At 43.9% G+C, this 22,542-nt stretch overlaps 1 protein-coding gene across 1 annotated transcript in view; it reads left to right on the top strand.

Moving 5' to 3' along the window:
- The window catches only part of grik4 (glutamate receptor, ionotropic, kainate 4), a 161,647-nt gene that overhangs the window by 125,068 nt on the left and 14,037 nt on the right, over positions 1-22,542 (top strand). The window contains exons 10-12 of the mRNA XM_062386081.1: positions 9,357-9,464; positions 17,668-17,871; positions 20,431-20,544. Of these exons, the coding sequence (XP_062242065.1) occupies positions 9,357-9,464; positions 17,668-17,871; positions 20,431-20,544 (426 nt within the window). The remainder of the gene's footprint in view (positions 1-9,356; positions 9,465-17,667; positions 17,872-20,430; positions 20,545-22,542) is intronic.

Genomic DNA, 22,542 nt, shown 5'->3' with positions numbered 1-22,542 from the left:
AGCACCTGGAATACAGGCACACTCACACGTACACACTGCACAGGCACCACTTTGGTTAGCATGGAATGATTGGAGCGTTTTCCACACAACTCCTTAAAGCGGAATGGGCTTGTTCAATTTCCCTCTCTTTTCTATTGGATTTATTTATTTCCTGTCAGAGCTGCCCCTGTGTTTATTACGGCAATCTGCTTTTACCTTACCCTCCCCTTCCCAGTGCCCCCACCTTGTCTCTGAGAGCACTATTACTCTAGCAGTTCCCGTGGCTGTGGATGCAAATTCACTCAATTCTTCTTTTCTTTTTTTTGTCCGCTGCTGCAACGTGAGGGAAGGAGGGAGGGCAAGGATGGGCACAGCGAGGTAGGGGCGGGGGGGGAAATATAAGGGGACGAGAGGTGTGGGAAGGTGCTCAGCAGGCTGACTGATTCAAGACTGCCCCCGCCCTTTTTCCTTCCCTTGAAGGACATCATCCCAGGAGCCGGGTGTAGCTCGGCACATCAAGACAGGGCTTGGATCTCTTTCTCTGCCTCGGGCTCCAGCAGAGATGAGTACATCTTAACCAGGTCTGATAGACATACAGGGGCTAATGCGCAAGTGCTGCTACCGGAGCTACTGACACGAAGGTTAGCGCGAGTTTGGAGACTGAGGCGGCCCCTGTGATCTCCTCCAGCTGTGCAGTTTAAACATATTTTAGTTTCTGTGTGTGTGTGGGTGTGTGTGTGTGTGTGTGTGTGTGTGTGTGTGTCTGTGTCTGACTCAGTGAATCACAGTCAGTCAGATGGACTGACAGACAGATAGAGAAAATCGATATAAGTATCTGTCTGTTAATGCTGTGTGATAGCAAACAACAATTATAACTGTTCTAAATCACGAGAGGTGACAGTTTTATGAGTTAAAAAATTACATACATTTCTGGTCTGCGAATTGAGTTTTGCCCCGACTCATTACATATGTGCGTATATATCGGGGTCAGAACTTAATGGGGTCTCCGGGAGGATTTCTCTTGCAAAATTCATGAAATGCCTGTGAAATTTGAACGTGTGACAAAATAAAAAAGGCCCCTGGTGGAACCCCAATCTAGTCGTCAACAGGGAAAGTGTACAGCACTGACTATTTGAGGGCAAAGGCTTATATGGAAACCTGCAATTTGCCAGCAGGGTGGAAGGAAATTGTACTGCTATAAATTCAGTGTTTATTTGCCGGTATGCAATGCAGCCATATTTTTTCACAGTTAAATAATGTTTTACTTGACAAGTTGCAGAGCACCGCAGCTCAAGGGAGTAAAAAGGTCAGCTGGAAAGAGGAGTTCTTCTCTCAAGGTTTTTTTATTCATATATCATTTTATAGAATTTGTTATTCATTGCAAGCCAAACCCCAATGACTATATTCAAAAGCGCATCAGGACTGAGCGCAACGTTGAGGTCCTGTCGTCAGTATAGTGCTGCCGGAGATGTTGTGTGTTTATGTTTGTTTGTGTGTGAAGTTAACATTTCAAGCCACTGGAACGGCAGCATGTAGCTGCAGTGTGTCAGACCACATTAGCTTCCAAAGATCATCCATTAAACAGGGCTTCTCTCGTACCTTGTTAATGTGCCTTTTATATTCCCCTCAATATCTGTACATTTGATTCTGAAGCTGCTCTGTGCTTTTCCAGGAGAGAATTTGGACTTTTGGATCAAGTTCCTGGAAGCCTTGATTTAAAAGATGAAGACAGCATTTTCTTTTCTATCACTTCCTCACACAACATTTTGCCTTTATATCGTATATAAAACATCTTTATCTATATATTACCATGGAAACCTTGTGTGTAGAAAAAAGTTTCCTGATGTGGGCTAAAGTGTAGTTAAAGCACACATGCCCTCTCGCTCTTGTCGGTAATGCTCAGTCGCACAGCCATAGATTGTTTTATGAGTGGCGTTGTCTCCTCCAGTTTATTGCTCACAAAGCTCTCTGACTTATAAAACACATGTCCTGAGTGCTGCAGACAGTCCTGGAGGTCGGGGAGGCTATGAAAAGAAGCAACTTCCTTTGCAAGCAAGTCACTTTTATTAGATTTCTTCTCATTTCAATTTTATTCCACTTTCTGGAATCTGGATGAATGCTAATCACAAGTCATAAATGTGATTTAATGTATTGGTTCTGAAGTATGGTTAGAGCGCCTGACCTTATGTGAATAGAGTTGATTCTGATTGTAAGGCTTTGTGCAGCGTCTATGCATAAATCAGCTGATGCTTTTTGACAAAGATGTGTTTTTTTCCCTCAGACAGAGACACATAGTCATTTTTAGCGAAGATGTATCACTGGTGGTGGCTCTGTCGGCTGCATGATACGGCTGTTGATTTAAATGTATGAGACTGGGAGAAAGATGTGCAGCATTGTTTTCAAATCACATTAGTTGTCTTTTGACATTTCCTCCCCCAACATGTTTTTGTGTTGCACTTTTATTTTTTCGTGCATCTGGACTGCGATTTTATTGCGTTTGGAGGAAATCGTAATCTGGTCAAAGACGAGGTTTGATGCAACGGCTTCATCCTGAACGCACATCAGTGTTACACATGTTTAAGAGAGTGTGGGTGTGTCGCACAAACCTTCATGAATTGCAACCAATTACGTTGTATGAGATCAAATAAGAAATTAATGCAACCCTCCTTGATCATCAACCCGCTTCTCAGGGTTACCGTCCCTGCGCCGGTGCTTTGACCACATATTGAAATTCATGTTGGATCTGTTGATGCACAGACTCACATCACTAGTCAACACACACCGGCATCTTCTGTGTGTCTCCAGCTCTCTCCTTTGTGTGGTCTCTCGGAGACATACAGCAGTCCCCTTTCCTCTTTTGTTTTCCTCAGTTTGCACTTTGCAGGCTGGAGATGGGGAATAGATCAAAAGCAGAATGGATGAGCTGCTCTGCAAGAGCCCCCAGTCTTAACGGATTTCAAGGCTGGGTGAGACTGCGTATCTGTTGCTCGGCTGGCTGGGTGTGTGTGTTTGAGTGTGTGTATGTGTGTCGTATGCCTGTACATGCAAATTTATGTGTATGTGCATTAGTGCCTCTTTGCCTATGTGCCTGCAAGTTTGCCTCAGTGTCTCTGTTTTTATCGGTCTGCACAATGCACCGATTTTTACCAAACTCCCCATATAATGTAAAGTAAGCCTATTGTAGCTACACAACAACCTTAGCTAAGTTGTAACCTAATGGGTATTCATTTATTTATTTCACTAGGCGACTAAAAAATGTGATAATGAGGCAGCAATGTAAACAAACAAAACCAAACAACACCATGCTCCGACACAAAGCCTCTAAATGAACCCGCTCACAGGCTCCTCCTCCATCCCGGAAGGAGCCAAGTAGGATATTAGTGCTGCCCTCTGAAAGTCGACCCAACAGTCAATTGAGATTCGTCCATTTAAGCATTTATTATTTTTCAGTCAGTGTGCAGTGCACTTCTGGGGACATTTTGGTTCCCAGAAATAGCTACAGACTGAGATCTCCTCACTTTCACGTTGCTCTCTGAGGCAAAATCCCTGTAAGACCGTGGCGATCCGTACTACAGAGAACTCGACTCTCAGAAATTTGACTTTTCTTAACATGATAAATATGGACGCCACCTCTTAAAGGTGAAAATGAAATAGATGGTGGGGCAAGTTGGCAAGTTATGTAATTGTCGATAGTCTAACACCAGTAACAACCTATGCCATGGTGACCCTAGGGAATTTGCAGCTCACAGAATTTTCTTTCTTTTGTTTAATATCCAATTCAATGACCACAAAATGTTTCTGATCTGCCGCTAGCATAGTACACACCGTAAGCTTGCATGGCTTGTTTACTATGTGCAGTCACCTTGAACATCCCACTGAAATCCGTTCAGAAATCCAGCGGTCTAATAAACGTGAAAGAATGGAAAGAAGGCACCATTCATATTGAACAGCCAAATTTGATACTGACGAAATACTCAGTCGGATATAACCCTAATGATTATAAGTACTCCCAGAAGTATTTGACTGAGATTTTAAGCACTATTTATTCTTGAAGTTGAGCCTCTGAGATTGATTATACCTAGAAAGCAGGCGTTTGTGCTTGGACAGTGTGGTGTTGTCCATCTGCACAGTCATTTTATAGCTGCTGTAGCGGGGGGGATAGCAGGAAATGGGGAGATCATGATTATTACACATCCGTAAAGTCTTGGTCTGTCCCAAGTGTTTAGTGTTTAGACCATTAACTTGGTCGCCACACGGCAGATGAAGACATTCGGTCTGTCAGCAGTGGACAGAATGAGGCGGGACTGTGATTGCAAGGTCATCCGCGGCTTGTTGTCCGCTCAACGGGGGACGCAGCGCTCGGAGAACTCGCAGCGCCGCTTTGAAGATTCGCTCTGACAGCCGAAAAGAACGTCTCCTCAACCCGGAGCTTGTGTCTCATTCCGACGATTAAACAGGCAATGCCTTTATTCACCATAATACCAAATAACGAGTGTGCTGCCTTGCATTAAACAGAAGAAGAGAAAGAAGTGGAAGCTTTACAGGTATCTCCGGAAACGCAGTGGCCCAGGCCTGCAGTCTTTACCCCCAAGAATATCATATTTAAACCACAAGGGCGTGCATCTGGCTCTTTCAAACCAGTGCCTATAACTGTGCCTGATGCTTGGTGATGCTGGTAGCAAAACCATTATGATGTTACATTGGCAATAGCGATGGAAATTAACTAACGGAAATTCAAATTTTCTACATTGAAATGGAAAGGCCAACAACCTAGCTGAAAATACACTAATTTACATGTACAATTGTAAAAAACAATCGTTATCAAGTATAGGTAGACTCAGCCAACAAAGGTGATGTCAACAGGATACACGTATGTCATACAGAATTATTTTGCATTCTCCTCAAATTGCATGTTAAAAAAAAAAACTGACTCAAATGTATAAAAGGTGACAAGGACATGAATCTGGTGGAGACCTTGGTCCGGACTTTTTCCTCGCGTTCTGTAATGAAACAGGGGATTTCCGCAAAACAGCAGACAGTGGATGTAGGCTAAGACACTGTGGTCCATTCCTTGTTCATAGTTTAGAGTCTCACTCAAATATTTCTCCACAGACAGGTGTTTTAGGTCCAGACGGCATTTTGGCTAATCTCTATTAACAGCTATCTGCATATGCATGTGAAAAAAGCCAATAGCTAAATCAAGTGAGTCTGTGTGTTCGGTCTCTTTTGGTCTCCACAGGGACTGTTTACCTGCCTCCTCAAACGTGATTGGTCAGCACCAGTACACTTCTGGCGCCAAAGTCGTGTCCCTCTCCCCCAGATTTTGCATAACAGAATCAGAAATTGTTAAATGTGTAACGGGACAATACTCCTTCCATCAGCACTCTAGTCACAGCTTTCCCCCACTCCTCTCTTTACTGAATGGCAGTGCCAACCACCTACACCACCACCTGTGTTTGTACAGCCCCTGAAGTTTGCCTCCGGCGCCAACCTGATTAGTCTCTTTTCTGCTGATAATGAGTAATACCAGAGAGAGTTTCTGTGAGAAGTTAGCACATTTATCCCACTCGCTATTCCGTAGAGAAAACATGCTCGACGGCTCCACACAAACACACACCAGTACAATGACTTTGCCTGTCATTTGAACAATGGGATCATTGAGAGGCGGAGTGGGTGCTCTCTAAATATAACGGTCCTCTGTTTACTTCTTAACCACACTCCAGCTGCTGATTCAACAAGTGGTAAGGTCCCCTGGTGGGTGAAAACCAACCCAACTTCAGCACATTTCTCCCAAAGCTGAAGTAGCACAGTGTTGCCATGAGAGCAATACAAGTCCATCTCCAGGGGCCCATGATAATAATTTCCTTCTCCCATACCAACAGCCACAAAGAGGCACACATGCAGGGTTACACCCGAGAGATACAAACACACACACACACACACACATTTTGACTCAGACTCATTTGCACCGTTGTGACACCTGAATGCTTTAGCCGGGCTCTAAGTGCACCGTAGGACATTATGTTTGATAATGGCAGCCATTGCTTCCCTCACACATGATGGATGTGTCTATCACAGTGCAGTCTTGCCACACCCTATTGGATACGGCATTTTTTTGACAGGATAGTCAGCCAATCCTGACGCTTCGCTGAGCAGCCCCAGCAATCTTTTCCCTGTGCTGTAATTCCAGGTTGAGGGATGAACCCTGGGTTATCCCTCACTGGGTGCCCCTCTCTCTCTCTCTCTCTCTCTCTCTCTCTCTCTCTGTCTCTCTCTCTCCCTTTCTCTGCTCTGTCTCTCTCTCTCTCTCTTCCTCATTCTCTCCCTCTTTTTTTGTAATTCTTACTTGCATAAACTCTCTCTCTCTCTCCTTTTCTCTGTCTCTGTCTCTGTCTCTGTCTCTGTCTCTCTCTCTCTTCCTCATTCTCTCCCTCTTTTTTGTATTTCTTACTTGCATAAACTCTCTCTCTTCGACTTTTCCCCGTCTCCTTCTCTTGTTCTCTTGTTCTCTTAATTTCTGCCTCCCTAGCTGGCTGCTCCTCATACTTTCTCATTGATTTTCTTGCCATTTGCCGACTTCACCACACCTACTCAGTAAGTGATTGACATCCCCCTGCATCTTTCTATTTCTCTTTCAGCCTTTCCCTTTTGCTCCTCTCCTAGCCCCCTCTCTCTCTTGTTATGCCATATTCTTTTTACTTGGCTCCCCGGTTCTCAGTCAAATAAATAGAGCACAGTACTCGTCAGCAGCCTAAACTTTGAATCTTGTTTCCTAGATTCTCTGACTGCACTGCACGCTAGTTATTTATTTTAATCGCAGTGTAAATACCAGAAAAGTCCAAAATATCACTGATGTTTTTTTAGTGGTACTCAGTTTAGTGGAAATCTTTGTTGTGCTCTTATTAATATTCAATCAGTTGTGTGTTGGTGTCTCGACATTTTAGACACTCACCCACAGTGCTTTATATTGCATTTTTCACAGAGCAATTTAAACAATTTAAGTTTTCCAGTCTTCTTGATAAATGTCACAGTGTGTGGGCTCCTGAGAAAAATATACATCTTCATTCCTCTTGGTCGAAGAGAGAGAGGCAACTCTCCTGGCCCACAGAGAGTTGACGCCCCGGCCACCAAAGGGCCAGTTCCTCCCCCGCCAGCTCCATCTCCCTCCTTGCTCGTGGGCAGGAGTCACCGTGCGACCTCGTCCCATTTCCCTCTCAGTCACCCCCACACTCAGACCTTTGGTTACACCTGCTGAGCCACAGACTTCTTCCTCCCGCCACCTCTACAGGCGCTGACAACTGATTGTGTGCGCTGATTGCCAAACACATTTCACCGGTCCCTTTTTCTGATCGTGCTACAGTGCGATTGCATTTTCTCCCTTTCTCTGTATCTTACGGCCATTATCACCAGAGAGTGTGCGATGTGTTGTGCGGGGTGTTTGGGTAGATGTAGACGATTTGTGCGAGCAAGGTGCTGTTTCTGCCTACACGTGCAGCGGAGGAAATGGAAGGCAACATCTTTTTGATCATACACTCAAAGGAAAGCTTTGATTTTGCGAGGTCTCTCTTTTTCTTTGTATCATAGCTTCAGAATTTATAATCCGTATTTGGAAGCGTGGTTAAACTGCCTCCAAACGAAGGCTCTGATCAACATGAATGGTTTGAAACCTCTTGAGAATTTTGACAATTTAGACTTGAAACAGTCTATAACCAAGCCTGGAGAGCTTTGTTTGCCGTGGCTTTTTCTTTCCTTCAAGGGCTTATCCAACAGTTCATCCTCTCTGACTCTAATAATAATGTTCCCTATGGTTTTCTTGCATGTAATCAATGAATACGCCAACAAAGTATCAAGAATAGAATATATTCTCTCATTTATCCTCCTTTATAATATACATGGTGCAGGGAGGTTGATTGATATAATAAGGTATATTAAATCCTCCTCTCAGAGGTGGTAACGTTTACATAATAAAGTAGATTACAGAGTGTAAATGATTAAATGCTGAATGTTTTGAGTAATCAACATTTGATTCCTCAGTGAGGATTGTTATTCTGTGCAACTTTAATTAAGTGCTGAAAGCGCTGCACCGTTTCCATAGCAAAAAGTCAGTGTATGTTCTGTTGGAGTACAGTTTGCCTGATGACATCATGAGTTCTAAAAATACTTCACACATATTAAACCTGAACGGGAGATAAATTGAATCAGGGAAGATATCACAAACTATATTTTGCACGTCGTCTTGACCTTGATTTATCTCCATTTTATCTCCAGTGCCAACACATGGAGCAATTTCTCTGTATATTATTGACATTGAAATTGTTGGTAATTTGCATCGGCTTCAGAAATGAAATCATAGGTTGTCAAACTACCACGATAAGGAAAAGAAAATTGCTTTGCTGACAGTTGCCCCCTTTTTAGTGTCACCAAGTCTCTCCAGCAAAGGTGTGTCGCAGGATTGCAGATTTTTCTCCTAACCATTAGAGGAGACGTGTAAATCCTTCAAGGTCAGAGCGTACAAATCACAAAGGTGTCCCCCCCCCCCCTGTCAACGCCATTGTGTTTAGATGAAGGAGAATAAGAGGAATGTGTACTTCACATTTACTCATATTTTCATCATCATGGGTTCGAGGTTTTGACAGATTTGGGTAAATGAATGAAACAGGAGATGGCAGAGACAGACTGAGAGGGGCTGGGGGGACAGACACCATGTGAGGTGGTGGTGTGAATCCCCCGCTCAGCTGTAATGAGAATGAGAATGTGGCTCCGTGCCACAGGATTTGCCGGTAATTGGTTTAATGAATGCATCCTGTTGCCTCTGATTGAACACATGCCCTGTATTCACTCCTCAAGGAGCCACACACATGTTGTCCTTCTTTCCTCCTGCAGTCTCGCTTAGTTTCGCTATCGCCTCGTGTCACAGCGTGGCGACGTGTCCACCGTTTCCTGTTCGTCCTACACTGTCTCAAGTGAAGGTCAAACTGATTCTTCTGTAGAGGAGAGGACGGCAATTAGAGCCAGATTGTTTCTATTGGCGTTTCTTTGGTGATTGCTTATGTATACACTGTTGCTTATAAGTGTGTGTATCTTTGTGCGGTCTAGGTATTACCCGTCTTGTAGGGACCAAAAACCTGATTACACAGTCACATTATGAGGACTTGTCTTACTTATGGGGACAAAAGGCTGCAGTAATGTAAATCATTTAATTTTGAATTGAAGAAATATTTTAGGGTTAGGGTAAGGTTATATTTAGGTTAAGATTAGGGTTAGGGTTTGAAGCAAATAGAGTAAATCTCCAGGAAATTAATGGAAGTCAATAAAACGTCCTCTAATGCAATTTGTGTGTGTGTGTGTGTGTGTGTGCACGTGTGCTCTGTTTGCAGATCGGCCTGTGGCACTCTGAAAATGGACTGTCCATGGAGAAAAAGCTTCCATCAATCAATGTGACAGACACCCTCTTCAACACCACTCTTACCATCACGACAATATTGGTAAGTGCTGTGTATTGGTAGGTTCCACAGTATGCACACCCGAGACGCACACATCAACAGTACAGTCCATTCTTGGCTGGCATTCTGGGGTTGACAGACGATTACCATATCAAAACCCCATTTTGTGTTTTCTGATCCAAACTCGGTCCTCTCGGGATCAGAGGAACTGATTCCGCGTGATTGTTTTGCTCTGAGTACTTCAGATGAGAGCACATCACAGTGCATCAGCGGGTGCTAATAATTCACCATGTCAGCCATTCTCAGCCTCCGTTGTAAATATAGATCCAGTGAGCGCGGGTCTCAACAGCCTCACCATGGAACCTGTTCCAACAGAAGCTGTTTTTAGGCAATGTCCTTAATCACTTGCCATGTTAATGATCCAAAATCTATGAATTGTTAAAGGCTTATAAAATATAAAACATGTACCTTTCCTGAACGAAAGCTTTGTTTAAGCTGTTGCAGCACACAGCAAATGCATTTGTTATCTGAATCATTGATTACTTAAACACATGGTAATTGTTTAAATGCTCCTGCATTGAAATCCATTACAGAACAAATGGCCAAAGTCATTTTAAGAGTACTAATCTTAAACTCAATTTAAAGCTTACATTGGAAGATAGTTGGACAAGACCAGACATGCACGTAGCTGAAGCAGCCTCTCATTCTTGTATTAATGAAAAAGGCCATAGAGATTCAGTATGCAGCTCTGGATTTGAAGGTGGCTCTGAATACTGGCTGCGTCCCAGTGACTTCCCCTTCTCTCGGCAAGAGTTTTCTTCGCTTTGCATGTTCCTGTCGTCTCAAAACATTGAATTGTAAATATGGTTTGGGGATGATAGTACAGTCTCTATTGAAACCATTCATGTTGTTGCACTCAGTTTTCCATAACAATGGGATGAGGGTTGGGGGAGAATATCAGATGATCATTCAGATTCAAAGTTTACGGACACTTAGCTGATTGCTGCATGGAGGGGGCGTGCTTGTTGGATTGTTGCTTTAACTTAATGACACACTGACCTCTGCAATCTGCAAAAAAGCAATACATATTCATATACACTTGTTTGGTTCGAATGAGCTCCAATAGACCCTCAAGGCAATAGTCACATGCATTGATGTCAAATGGAAAAACCAATGCACATTTTGCTGCATCACAGTTAATCACTGAACACATGCCCCAGTTATAGAAATTAAGTTGTTAATGAAAACATGTGCAAGCACAAAAGCAATGATTTGAGATTCATGATGTTTACAGTCAATAGTACAATCGTGTGGGAAACTTTAGCAGGGAGGCTTTGTTACAGCAGAAAATAACATGTCTAAGTAAGTAAAAAAAGACAGAACCCTAATAATAATAATCGGAATGTAAAGTTCCGCAGGAGGATAACCTGGGAATTTACAAAATACATGTACAATAATACTTGGTATTCGGAGATAACATTCTATTCATTCTTCAAATTGTTAACAGTGAATAATTATTAACCCTCAGTCTGTCCCCTTCCTGTTTGATGGACAGAGCAGATGTGTGAAAATCTTGTGAGAAGAGTTAAATGCTCTCGAACAATCTGTCCATTGTCTGCTCTACAGTACCTTTGATATTGCTCCTGTACGTTGGCGGGAAACTGTAAAACGTTGAAGGCTGCTCTACATGGATTTATGTATGAACCGTGTAAAGCCCTTCAGGTTTCCAGTCAGCTGCATGCGATCGCTTGATATACACACCGGCCTGTCACTCGCCCAGCTCCTCCTTCTGGCTGATGAATCCGATGATAACACACAAATTAGCTTGTAAGCAGAGGCAATTGGCCCAGCGTGTTCTTCTGAGTGGCTGCCTTATCATCTGGGACCCGTGAGAATGAGGGAAGGACATATTGCACCATTTTGCCACTGAACAACTCACTGGTCTCATTGAGACTGATTGGGATCCACACGGAACGGTTCATTTCGCACAGGAGGGGAAGGGCACAGGGGATGATAGAGATGTGTATGTGTGTGCAAGGGTGTGTGTTTGTGTGTGTGTTGAGGAGGAGTACAAATGGGACAATATTTTCACGACAGAAAGAGGGTGTGAAGGAGAGAATTGGTGGAGCACAGAGATTTGATTTCACTTTGGAGATACCGAGTCCCTGGACCAAACTTCGGAAGCCACCAAGGAGCAATTTTCGGTGCCTATCACAGCTCATTCATCATGGTGTGATTGCCGTGTCGCCGTTATCTCGCTGGTGGGCGGCAGACGAGCCACAGCTGAAAGCCTTCCTAAGAATTCCTTACCTGCCGCACTGGCCTGGGAGGCAGTGTGTGTTTGTGTGAGTGTGTGTGTGTGTGTGTGTCTGCACAAGCACTTACAGTATTTATGGGCACTCTCTTAACCGGCATTTGTGTGTGTATGTTCAGTTAGTGTGTTTGTGTGCAGGCTGGACATGTCCAACTGCCTTTTACAGGGCAGTTTCATTACAGCTCCATGTGGACGTCACCTTCTCACTTCAATCTCTCCAACTGCTCCACAATCTGTGTTCCTAATCACCGCTGTGGTTTGTTACAGGAACTTTTTAACTAGTAGCGAGAGGAGGTCTTTATAGCCCCAGTAGCTGCACTGATGTAATAGAAAAACTCCACTCTTTGATGACTCAGTTGTGTTGTTCTAAAAAATGTGGGGCTTCTGGAGAAACAGCAGCAGAGCAGGAAGCAGTAGAAAGGGCAGTCTGCTGTCATTTCTGTATTTACAGCTCTTTCTGATCTCTGCTTATTTGCATTGTAATTGTAGCTCCTGGATTCCGAGAGCCACGCGTGTCATATTTTCAAGTGGACCCAGTGTGTTTTGCTCGACAAAGGATCAAGCGACAGGCTTCCTATTACTTTTTCAGAAGGATTCAATTCATGAATGTGATCCAAGGTTAAACTGCAATCAACAAACAACAATACAAAAGAGCTTGAAATACAAGCAAGGAGGCTATAAAGCCAAGAGCATCACTGAACAGGCTTCAAACAGATGCTGTAACCTGTGTTTGTTGGTTTACTTTGGCCTCGGATCCTCTCATACAGTGAACACTTGTTCCCGAATGAATCCCATTCACACACCTTAAATCTTTTTATTCTACTTTGTCTCATTCCACGTGTTTAGTTCTGGTTCTCCCCGTGGCGGAGTTGAAAGTATTAAAAGTAAGTTTACATTTCTGATGTTATCATCCTTGAAACTGTGACCTTCCACGCAGACAGTCAGACCTCATAGTTTCAGCTGTACCTGTGTAGTTACCAGCAAGTCATGCAATGCAGCTCTCTTTCTCTCACACAAGAACTTGTGTTTCCCTCAGGAGTCGGTGTCCTTGTCAATTGAATATCTGTTTCACCTAAGAGCAGGGTTTGTGTGTGTGCGTACATGCACCACAGCTGCTATAGATAATATGAATTCAGAGAAAGTGAAAATTCTTGGATCCGCGCATTTATTTAAAGCCGCTCAAAAATGTAATGGTTTCTTCCCTGACCCACACCAGACGCATCCATCGAGTTTCATGGTAATCCTTCGAGTGGTTTATGCATAATCCTGCTAAGTCACAGACAGACAAACAAAATGAAAACAATCTCCTTGGCAGATGGAACAATGTGAACGTTTATTTCAATGCACTGTAAAAAGAACCAGACTTTGCGGAATTTGCAGAAAGTGACCACCAGCATCAACCACCACTTTCCTAAAGCCAAATCCATACACATTCCCAAAGATACACACAAAGAGCCTCCCAGTCTTTCCCTTCATGCACACAGAGGCAGCTCAAGTCACGCCGGAGAACAATTTCCTCAACATTATCGCCTACATTATCTTATTAATGAAAAAATATTTATATTATTCATAGCTCATGGCTAATGTCAGACATTTGAGTGAGTCTTTCTTCACTGAATGATGTAAATACATGTTTATTAAGCCACTAGCAAATCAATAAACAGCCTGGGGTGTTAATGTATCACTCGTTTAATTAGGCTCATAAATAATCCCCATGTGCTCGCAGATATTCAACATGGTGTCAGTCTTCCTTCCTGAAAGAATTCCTACCGAGCAGAGCGTTACCTGTGGGGACATCTATCTTTGATGCCAGCTTTCTGCCACTGTTGGGGAATCACGTCGTCTCAATACTTAAATCCCAACTCCTTTTCTTTTGTTAATGCCTCAAACCTGCTTTAAATCCCAACTGTAAGAACCATCTCCTGCCTTTGTCAAGCACCAGCCTCTCGATCGTTCGCTCAGTTCTACCCTTGTGTCATATGAGTGCTCTCATAGCCAATCACATACATAATGGGAGAGATTCAACGGTGCGCACAATGTGGACTGAAGCACTGAGGCATGTGCACATGATACACAAAGTACACAAGACCTGTCCTTGTTTTTCAAAGTTAATTGTGTACTTGTTTTGTCCCTGTTTTCAACTCGTTTGTATTTTAATATCCTGCCTTTTATTTTTTTGTTACAGTGAAGCACAAAAGTGTTATTGAAAAAAATTAATAAGACCAAGCTTTTTTTCTAAAGACCTAGTATCTTTGCGGAAATTGTCAGAGTCTCCGTGGCTCCTCTTCAAACAGGACTACAGGGCCCTGTGAGAGAATTGTATCTCATTTCCCAGTTTGCCGCGTTCTGGAGAGCAACTTTTTAAGGATAAGAAACCAGTTGAGGAAAGTGAGGAGGGTTGTGTGAAGACATCTCCAACACCCTGAGGTTTTAAAAGGGGAAACTCATCTGTGCTGTGTGTGTGAAGCTGGATTTGAACAATACAATATTTTACAATAGTAAAATGTGTGTGTGGGTGTGTGTGTATGCGCGTGTGTCTGTTAGTGTGTGTACAATACCTGCTCGTGCATATATAAGAGCGTGCTTCCTCCCTCCAAAGTTATCAGTCCACAACCAGACTCCTCTTGGCCTGGGAACAAGACGATGCTTTAAAAGTCTACATTTCTTTATAGCTTCAAACTCGTGGCTTTATTGCTGTTTTGCTGTGGCGTGCAAAAGAAGGAAGATGGAATTTCACTGTGATTTTTGCCTTCATGGAAGACAGCCCTTTTATAGACTTTTCTCACCTTTATATTTATTATTTTTTTATATGATTTTGTTCTCAACTTTCGAAAAAGGCCTCTAGTTTCTTGTACCCATTTGGTGAAAGTTTTACGAGGAGAATAACTGCTGCAGAAATATCAACTTTTAATACCAGTCGTGTTTCCGTGTCATGCACTCCAACAGCGGCCTGGTTAATAGACACTTTTGACCTGGACAATTTTATAGAACAACTCGACCTCACAGGAAGAGAGAAATTGAAACTCAGGAAAAAAATGACAAAGAGAAAGGAAAAAAAACAAGGGAGTGAAAAGGAAACACCTTTTGGGCTAGATGCCACTCAAACAGTCCCTGGGTTATTTGATCGTTATTGGGCTTTTACTGGTGTGATTGATGTTTGCTGCTTCCAATTTTATTAGTCTGTACTTAACCAGGTCAACACAGACAAGGGATGGGGGGAAGATTCCAAGGCAGTATTTTCTAGCCTCACTTCAGGAGATTGAGCTTCCTAATGACAGAGGCCATTTGTTGAACATATAGAATGCTTTTGCTTTTCTCCACAAACATAAATCAACAAGAAGCTGGAGACTAAATTGTGGTTTTTGCTTAATCAAGTGTTTTTTGCTGGACAGTAACATGCATTCGTTCAGGCACTTTTCTGGTCGGTGCATTGGGGGTGTAAAAAGCTTGGGGCTGTGTTGCAGGTGTGCGTGGCACTGTTTCTGTGTCACTCCATTCAATTGGCAATATGTAAAATGCAGATCAAGCAAACCTTAACAACAGTGTTGCACATATCGGAAGGAGAGTGAAAAACTGTGAGGGTTTAGAAGTCTGTGCGCTGTGCTTTTACATATCGGCCTTGATGCCGTCTGAAGCTTAAACATGCATTAGTTGTTACTTCTGCCCAGTTAAGTGACACGTGTGGCTTATTCATGGAGGTAATGATGGACATATTTACAGCGTGGCAGTCTCTATAGACAATATTAAAGATGCATCATTGAAAAGCATGGGAAAATTTTTGCCCATTTGTCAGAATTTGCCAATTTCCCCAGCCTGTTTGTGGCCGGAAAGTCTGTCCTACATATAGACTGACATTTTGAAAAGTTCTCTAATATATTATATTTAAAGAAATCTAATTATTTTCTTAAGGAGTTGGGTGCTCTAAGTTTTATGGAGAGATTTCAGCAAATGCCCCAAAATGAAGAAATGTTTAAATTCAAGAGACAACTAGGTCGTTACTGTTTTAAAACCTCAGTGGTGTTACATTAACAAACATTTTCATTTTGGACGCGGTAATGTTGGACCGCTAATCTCAGTAGGATCAATTCATGGTCGCATGTGGTTTTTCAGTGGATTAGCGAATGATAATGACAAATTTCCATGTGCAGCACACTTCCTCCAACGTGTCTGTATCTTGTGATCTGGTCTTTGTCGACAGTTTTTGCTTCTGTGCTGTCTGTTTAGTGGAACTCCTGTGTGAGCCTGGTTAGATGAATCCATACAGAGATTGTGCAGACAGAGTCCATCAGTCGTTATTTTAATATCAGTCTTATCACGGCAGAGCAGGAGGCTTTTGCTTCACTTGTCAAGTGATGCAAGCAAAGAAGAGGCAAAGCCGCCAACCCAGTGTCAAAGTGATCAGACGCCCCCCTCCCCCCTCCCTCCCCCTTGCTTTTCACCGTAGCACGCAGCTACAGGTGAAACCCCACAGTTGCTATGACGACAGGGCAGGTCCCGGTAACAGCTGTGCCACCTGACGTGCACCAAGTTCTCAAATGCTCCCAATTTGACTGTAACTATTATTTGTGTTGGCTTCTGTGGGAGGGAAATCAATCAGCAGCTTTTCAGCAAAGCACAAATACATATTCCTACTGTGACCGTGGCGAAACAATTCCACCTCCAAACAAGTTCTCTAAATAAACAGCAGCACAACACCACTGCTCATGCTTCCACTCTCCTTAAGGAAGAAACAGTGGCTTACGCACATGAGACTGTGATGAGTATATACACATCTTATTTGGGGCACAAGCACACAAACTTGTGTTGTCAAGATACACTTAACGGAACTACATAGTGCCATGAAAAAGTAAACTGAACTTTATTTCCCTTTGTTTAGTTTAGTTTTGTAAAAAACGGAGAGGGTCAGCATGAGGAGATGCTCAGACTTGTTAATCATCGTTATCTGATTTCCCTGTTGCCAAAGTAAGTTACTTTGAGCCGGATTCACGAGCTGAGAGCACGGATAGTGCATCAACAAAGTGGTACATAACGCTGTGTGTTTTATGAGGTGGCGGAGCCCGAGCGCGCCGCTTTGACAGTTGCATTATTTGAAAAATGGCACAACAAGAGTGGCTCCAAAATATATCACTGCGGGGCTCTTTAAATCTTCCTGCAACATCAACTAAATGACCAAACAAGACATAAATAAACAGACAGCCGAACAGAGAATTGCTCCTCCAAAAGACAGGTTGTAAACAGGTGTGTGTTTAGGAGTGTGTGTGTGTGTGTGTGTGTGTGGGAGTGCATGTGCGTGTTGCTTTTGTTTCTTATCTACCTTTCTGCCGAACATAACAGATTAGCACATGTCTGAATGCTCCTGCTATAAGTGCCTGGCCCTGCTTCAAATTCACAAATCTCCGCTTTATTTTATCGAGGGCGGTAAAACCAATGTGAACTGTGACCTACAGAGGACATATGGGATGACTCCACCATTCTTCCTGGCTGTAAAAGCTCGGCCTAGGTGCTGTGGTTCAGTGGTAACTTTAAACTTTAAAGGGGAACCTCAGCGATGCGGGATGCTTCCAGGAGATAGATTTTAGGAATCATCAATATCAAAGCCTCCAAGAACACAGTATCCTACGTTTCCCTTAGTGCATTTCTATTCCGATTTCATTGTACAGTTCTTATGTGGTAAATGTCTTTCGATATCCATGTCGAGCCAACGCTGACTATTTTTTCAGTCTCGAAAACTCTCTCCACACAGACTTTTTTCATATTTCTGACTGGCTGACTAGAGCCCTGTGTGAGTATGATGTGTACAACCAGTGTAGTACCCCGCCAAAATACACTACAAAGCACAGTATTGATCCAGTGTGATTTGCCGTATCCCGTGGCTGGGCAACTCTTTGTCATTATCCTGTTTTCATTGTAAAAACCATGTGTGTTTTTCAGGAAAATCCATACGTGATGCTGCGGCACAACCACCACGAGCTGGAAGGAAACGACCGCTACGAAGGCTTCTGTGTGGACATGCTGAAGGAGCTGGCAGATATCCTGAAGTTCAAGTACCGCATCCGGCTGGTCGGCGACAGACTGTACGGGGTTCCCGGGGCTAATGGAACGTGGACTGGCATGGTCGGGGAGCTCATCTCAAGGGTATATCAATATATACAGTACACATGCTGAGATTATGTTGAGCCTAGCAAGCCCCAGAACTTTGCTTATCTAATCATGGGCAAACCTATTCCAAGTGCACTTCCTAGAGGCACACACAAGCGAATCCATCAGCTTTTATACAGTTCTTAGCTCGCAGCTTTCTCTTCCACGTCATACACTTTTTATATTTCCTTCAGCGGTGGCCTTTTCAGCTTAACCCCTGTATTTTCTCAAAAAGTCACGCCTCGTCGGTGGCTTGTTCCCTGTCAGCTCCTTTCTAAACTGACTTTAACAGACTTTCGCCCTGAATCAGTCCATGTTGTTGTTGATGATGTTAAATCTGTGAGTGAGGCCTTACACTCCTCAAGCGCTGCTGTATGTAGCTGTTAACATTCAGATAGGGTTATTTAAGAGGAGCTGAGGGGAGACGAGAGGAAGGAGAAGAAGTGGGAGTGAAGAGAAGCGGGGAGGAACGCGGCGGCGAGGAAAAGCGAATGAAGCTGAATGGGATTGAGTCGATTCTAAGTGGTGATCTGTCTTAATTCCGTGGGCTAATGGAGGGCACAGTCATTAAATATGTAACGCAAAGATTGCCCGCTCTTGTTATTGTCAGGGGCCTGCCACCGCCCTCGTCCCGCTGTTAGTTGCCTCCAGAGGGCTCACCTTCAGGAGATCTGTGGTCCAAGTCGACATGTGCTCCTGACAAGCAGTTGGAGCTGTGAAGTGGCAAGGTGGGGGGGGGGGGGGGGGGGGGACAAAAAGTCAAGACGTGCTTGAGAGGGATTTGTCACGGGACGCGGGATATCTGGAGGGGATGTTCCGGGGCGGACGGAGACACTTGAGCTTGTTTGGTTAAAGGCTTAGAGGGGAATGGGGACAGAAGGCAAAGTGAGAAGGTTGTGGAGGAAAACAAGGGAGAGAGCTGCGGTCCGGAGTTTAATGGATAAGTTGAAAGGATATGAAATATACACTTTGAAGCAGCAAAGGACGACAGCCTGCGGTGATTCCGCACAACAGTTATCTGTGTCCCTGCCAGTGCCGTTCAGACCGGACGATATTTTTCGGTGTGTGACGGTGATTAGTTTGACGGGTGTCAGACAGCATGAGCCGACAGTGAGTCAGGCCAGGAGGGATCCAGACCATAGTCTAAGTGCAGTGTGCCCTGGTTCCTTTAACCACAGCGCTGCAGTTAGAGAACAAAGGCATGTTTAATTCATCCTGCACATTCACACATTTTAGTTTGTCCTTTTTCCCACCGGATTAGCATGATATGATTGAATGCCAGTGGAAGCAGGTGCGATGTAATATCGAACAGGCAGCATTACACAGTTTTGTGCTGTGCTTGTTTCTCTTGTTTTTTTTTTAAGTTGCACTGGAAGGCATAACAGCGAGCAGGCGGAGGAATCCAGTAATCAATATTAATATTCTATCGTCACATAAATATTTCAGTGGCTGTTACGACTGTGTGTTCATTTTTCAAAGGATCAGTGACTTTCTCTTTTTAAAATTGCCTGGATAGTCGTTCCCCCGCACTGGGGCTGTGTTCCGGCGCTGGGAGCAGGCGATCAGACTTTCAAACGAGACAGAAGGGGGGGGGGGGGCTGGGGACAGATGAGGATGGAGGGTCAAAGCCTGTGGGCTGGGGATAGGCCAGCATCAGACATTCAGTGTGGGCTGTGGTGCGGTTAAAGAGGTTGAAATTTGATGTGTACTGGGCTAATTGAGGCACAGACAAAACAGGACAGTGGGTTTTCTGGGTTTTAGGTGAATCTCTAAATATTTAACAGTAGATTATGGAAAGTATTACACATCACGACAAACTGGGTGTCGTGGGTGTCGTAGGTGTTTGTGCGATGCTCCCTTCCTCTTTGTCTCCCTTTCCATGGCACGGGAACAGTGTGTGTCTGTGGATGCGTGGTGCAGCAGCAGAGCTCCCCTCTCCTCACTCTCATCCTCCCGTTCCTCTCCCTCTCTCCAATCCGCTTAGTTCTCCTGCAGCAGACAAAGAGCAATGCGTTGCTGCTTTCGCTCTTTGCTCCTCAGGAGATGAAAAATCCTTTGCGGTTGCACTTCGCTGGCTGGTTTTATTAGAAGGGAGCCGTCCGGCATTCAGCATGCATTGGCCATTTCTACATGTGTGTGTGTGTGTGCGTGTGTTTCCAAGTGTGTGTTTTACCAGCAGCTGCTTTGTCAAGTGATTTGTCTTGACAGTGCTCCCTGGGCCAGCTACAATTGTTACCCCGAAGTCTCTTGTGCCCTACACACTCACTCACAAACGCACATACGCACATATACACTCACGTACACACACAGTGCGGATGCAGGATTATGCTCACAACAGATAGTGCTATTAGTGGGCACAAAGACTGTTGGATACAAAAGGACATAATTTGAGAATTAGCAACTTAGCCCACTTCTTATGTCATAATCATCTTCTCTTCAAGCATTCAAAATATTGGTTATGACATCAGCTTGTGTTACGTCCTTTTGCATTGTGCCTTGGAGTTTGTGTCTTTGGCTGTGTGCGCTCATATAACGTGACACTGCTCTGTGTTTCAGAAAGCTGACCTGGCAGTGGCAGGCCTCACCATCACCGCAGAGCGTGAAAAGGTCATTGACTTTTCCAAGCCTTACATGACCCTTGGCATCAGCATCATGTATCGCGTCCACCTGGTGAGTTCCCTCCCATCAGCCTCTGCCCGCCACTACCACACACGCACACACGCACACACACACAAACACACACTCACACAGAAACACACACTCTCACCCATCGAACTCTCTCTAGTACAGCTTGTGGACATACCACAGAAGACTCTAAGCCATGTCTAATGGCTGGAAAAGAACCGCTCTCCCTTTTGGTCTTTCCGGCCTCTTGACTCCATCGCTCTTACTTTGCCTAAATCCCTCCGCTCACTCTCCTCTTCTTCACCTCCCAGCTCCTCCGATCCCCCATCACTTGTGTGTGTTTCCATGACTAAACCCCTTTCCTCTCCTCGAACCTTTAGCCTCTTTTTCGTGCTTCTTCTTAATCTTCCCCTCATCCTTCCCCTGCAGTCACAGCGTTTTCACAGTGTCCAGTTCTTTTCCCCTCCCCTGTGTTCCTGCCTATTTCCTCCCTAGCCCCTTCTGCATCCTTCCAGAACCAGATGCCCTGTTTTGTTGTGAAACCATCCTGAGGAATGAAGCGGTTTCACAGTTGCGCTCTGCTCGCCCTCTGATTAGGTTTTTGGCCATCTTATTCTCGCAAGCAACACGGACCATGCTTCTCGTAGAGAGCGAGCCCGAGCAAGAAACAGCGAACCAGCAGCAGCGCGGGTGAAAATGAGCCAGTGTTTGCAGAGTCAGTGGCCCATTAATCATCAGTCCTTCCCCCAAACCCAAGGTGACACTGCAGGTTCCAGTGGGGCTCTGGCCACTGGTCCGCTCTTAGGTGCCATGCCATGTGCACTAGCTAAGATTAGTATAGCATCCCAGAGGGGCGTTTACTCACAGTCCTCCTTGTTCCCACATCCTCCTCTTGTAAACCTTCCTCCTTCTCACCTTCCCATAGTTTGATCGCAACACTAATAGTTGTAACAGTGAAGGAGTCAATTGAGCTGCAAGAGCTTGGGGAGAATCAATCGATGCTCACAGCGGGCGCGGTGTCAGAAGGGCTGCTGGGTAGCGTAACGCCTCTGAAGTGGGATCCCGGCAGGCGGGATGGCAGCATTAGGAGGTGATATGGAGCTGATGTCCCTCAGGGCTGACACACACGCGCACACACACACCGCTTAATTCACACAGACTTGATCCATTTGACGGTTGAAATTTCTGATGAAGAAATCAATTAGAGAGAAATAAAGAAAGGCATTATTATTAGAACGTAAACTATGCAGATGTATGTTCGTCTTTGAGCTTCTCTTTGTCTTGACTGAACTACATTTTGATTATGAATGGTTTTCTGTCCTTCTGATTTACTCAGAAGTAATGATGTAATATTTTAAAGCACTTTGCTTAAGTTCAACTAGAACTTTCACTTTTCGTCTGGACTAAAACTAAAAGATTATTGAAAGAAATTGGGCAACATATTTGTGCTTTTCTTTGATCAAAATTTGACTAAATTGTCCAAACTTTTACTTGACTTAAAATGTATTAAAAATAAAAAGGTTAATGAAACATGAGTAAAATTTGTAATGGCTTTGTATTTAAATACTAACATTGTCTCTGAAGTCACTCACTGATTTACTCCATCTGATACTCACTGTATAGAGTTCAATGTAGAGGACCATATCGGACACTAATCACTTTTCTCTGTGCCTTGAAGTACGTCCTTATTGTACCTAAACTAAAAACGTTTCATACCAACGTAGGTCCAGGGCTGGTACGTCGGGATTTTCCCCAAATGAATATATAGAAATAGCTGTAAATTTCAGTTATTTTAATCAAGTATTTTCTGTTTGTTGCTGTTTCTATTGAATCACATCTGAGGCTTTTCATTCATACATGGTACAAGTTTGTTTTCACATCATAGTTCTCTCCTCTTGTCTGTTGGCCATTTTCCTTTCAGTCGTACAGAACTTTTCATGATGCATTGTGGGATACGATGAGTCCACCACAGGGTGTCAAGTTTCTCAGTAAACATTTAGACAGCACTGCAACATGGTGATTCTAATTATATAGTGGATTATA

The sequence above is a fragment of the Platichthys flesus genome, chromosome 4, assembly GCF_949316205.1.
Source record: "Platichthys flesus chromosome 4, fPlaFle2.1, whole genome shotgun sequence".
Taxonomy (NCBI): domain Eukaryota; kingdom Metazoa; phylum Chordata; class Actinopteri; order Pleuronectiformes; family Pleuronectidae; genus Platichthys; species Platichthys flesus.
Note: the sequence above shows the minus strand (reverse complement) of the source record. Positions and strands in the feature narration are given on the sequence as shown.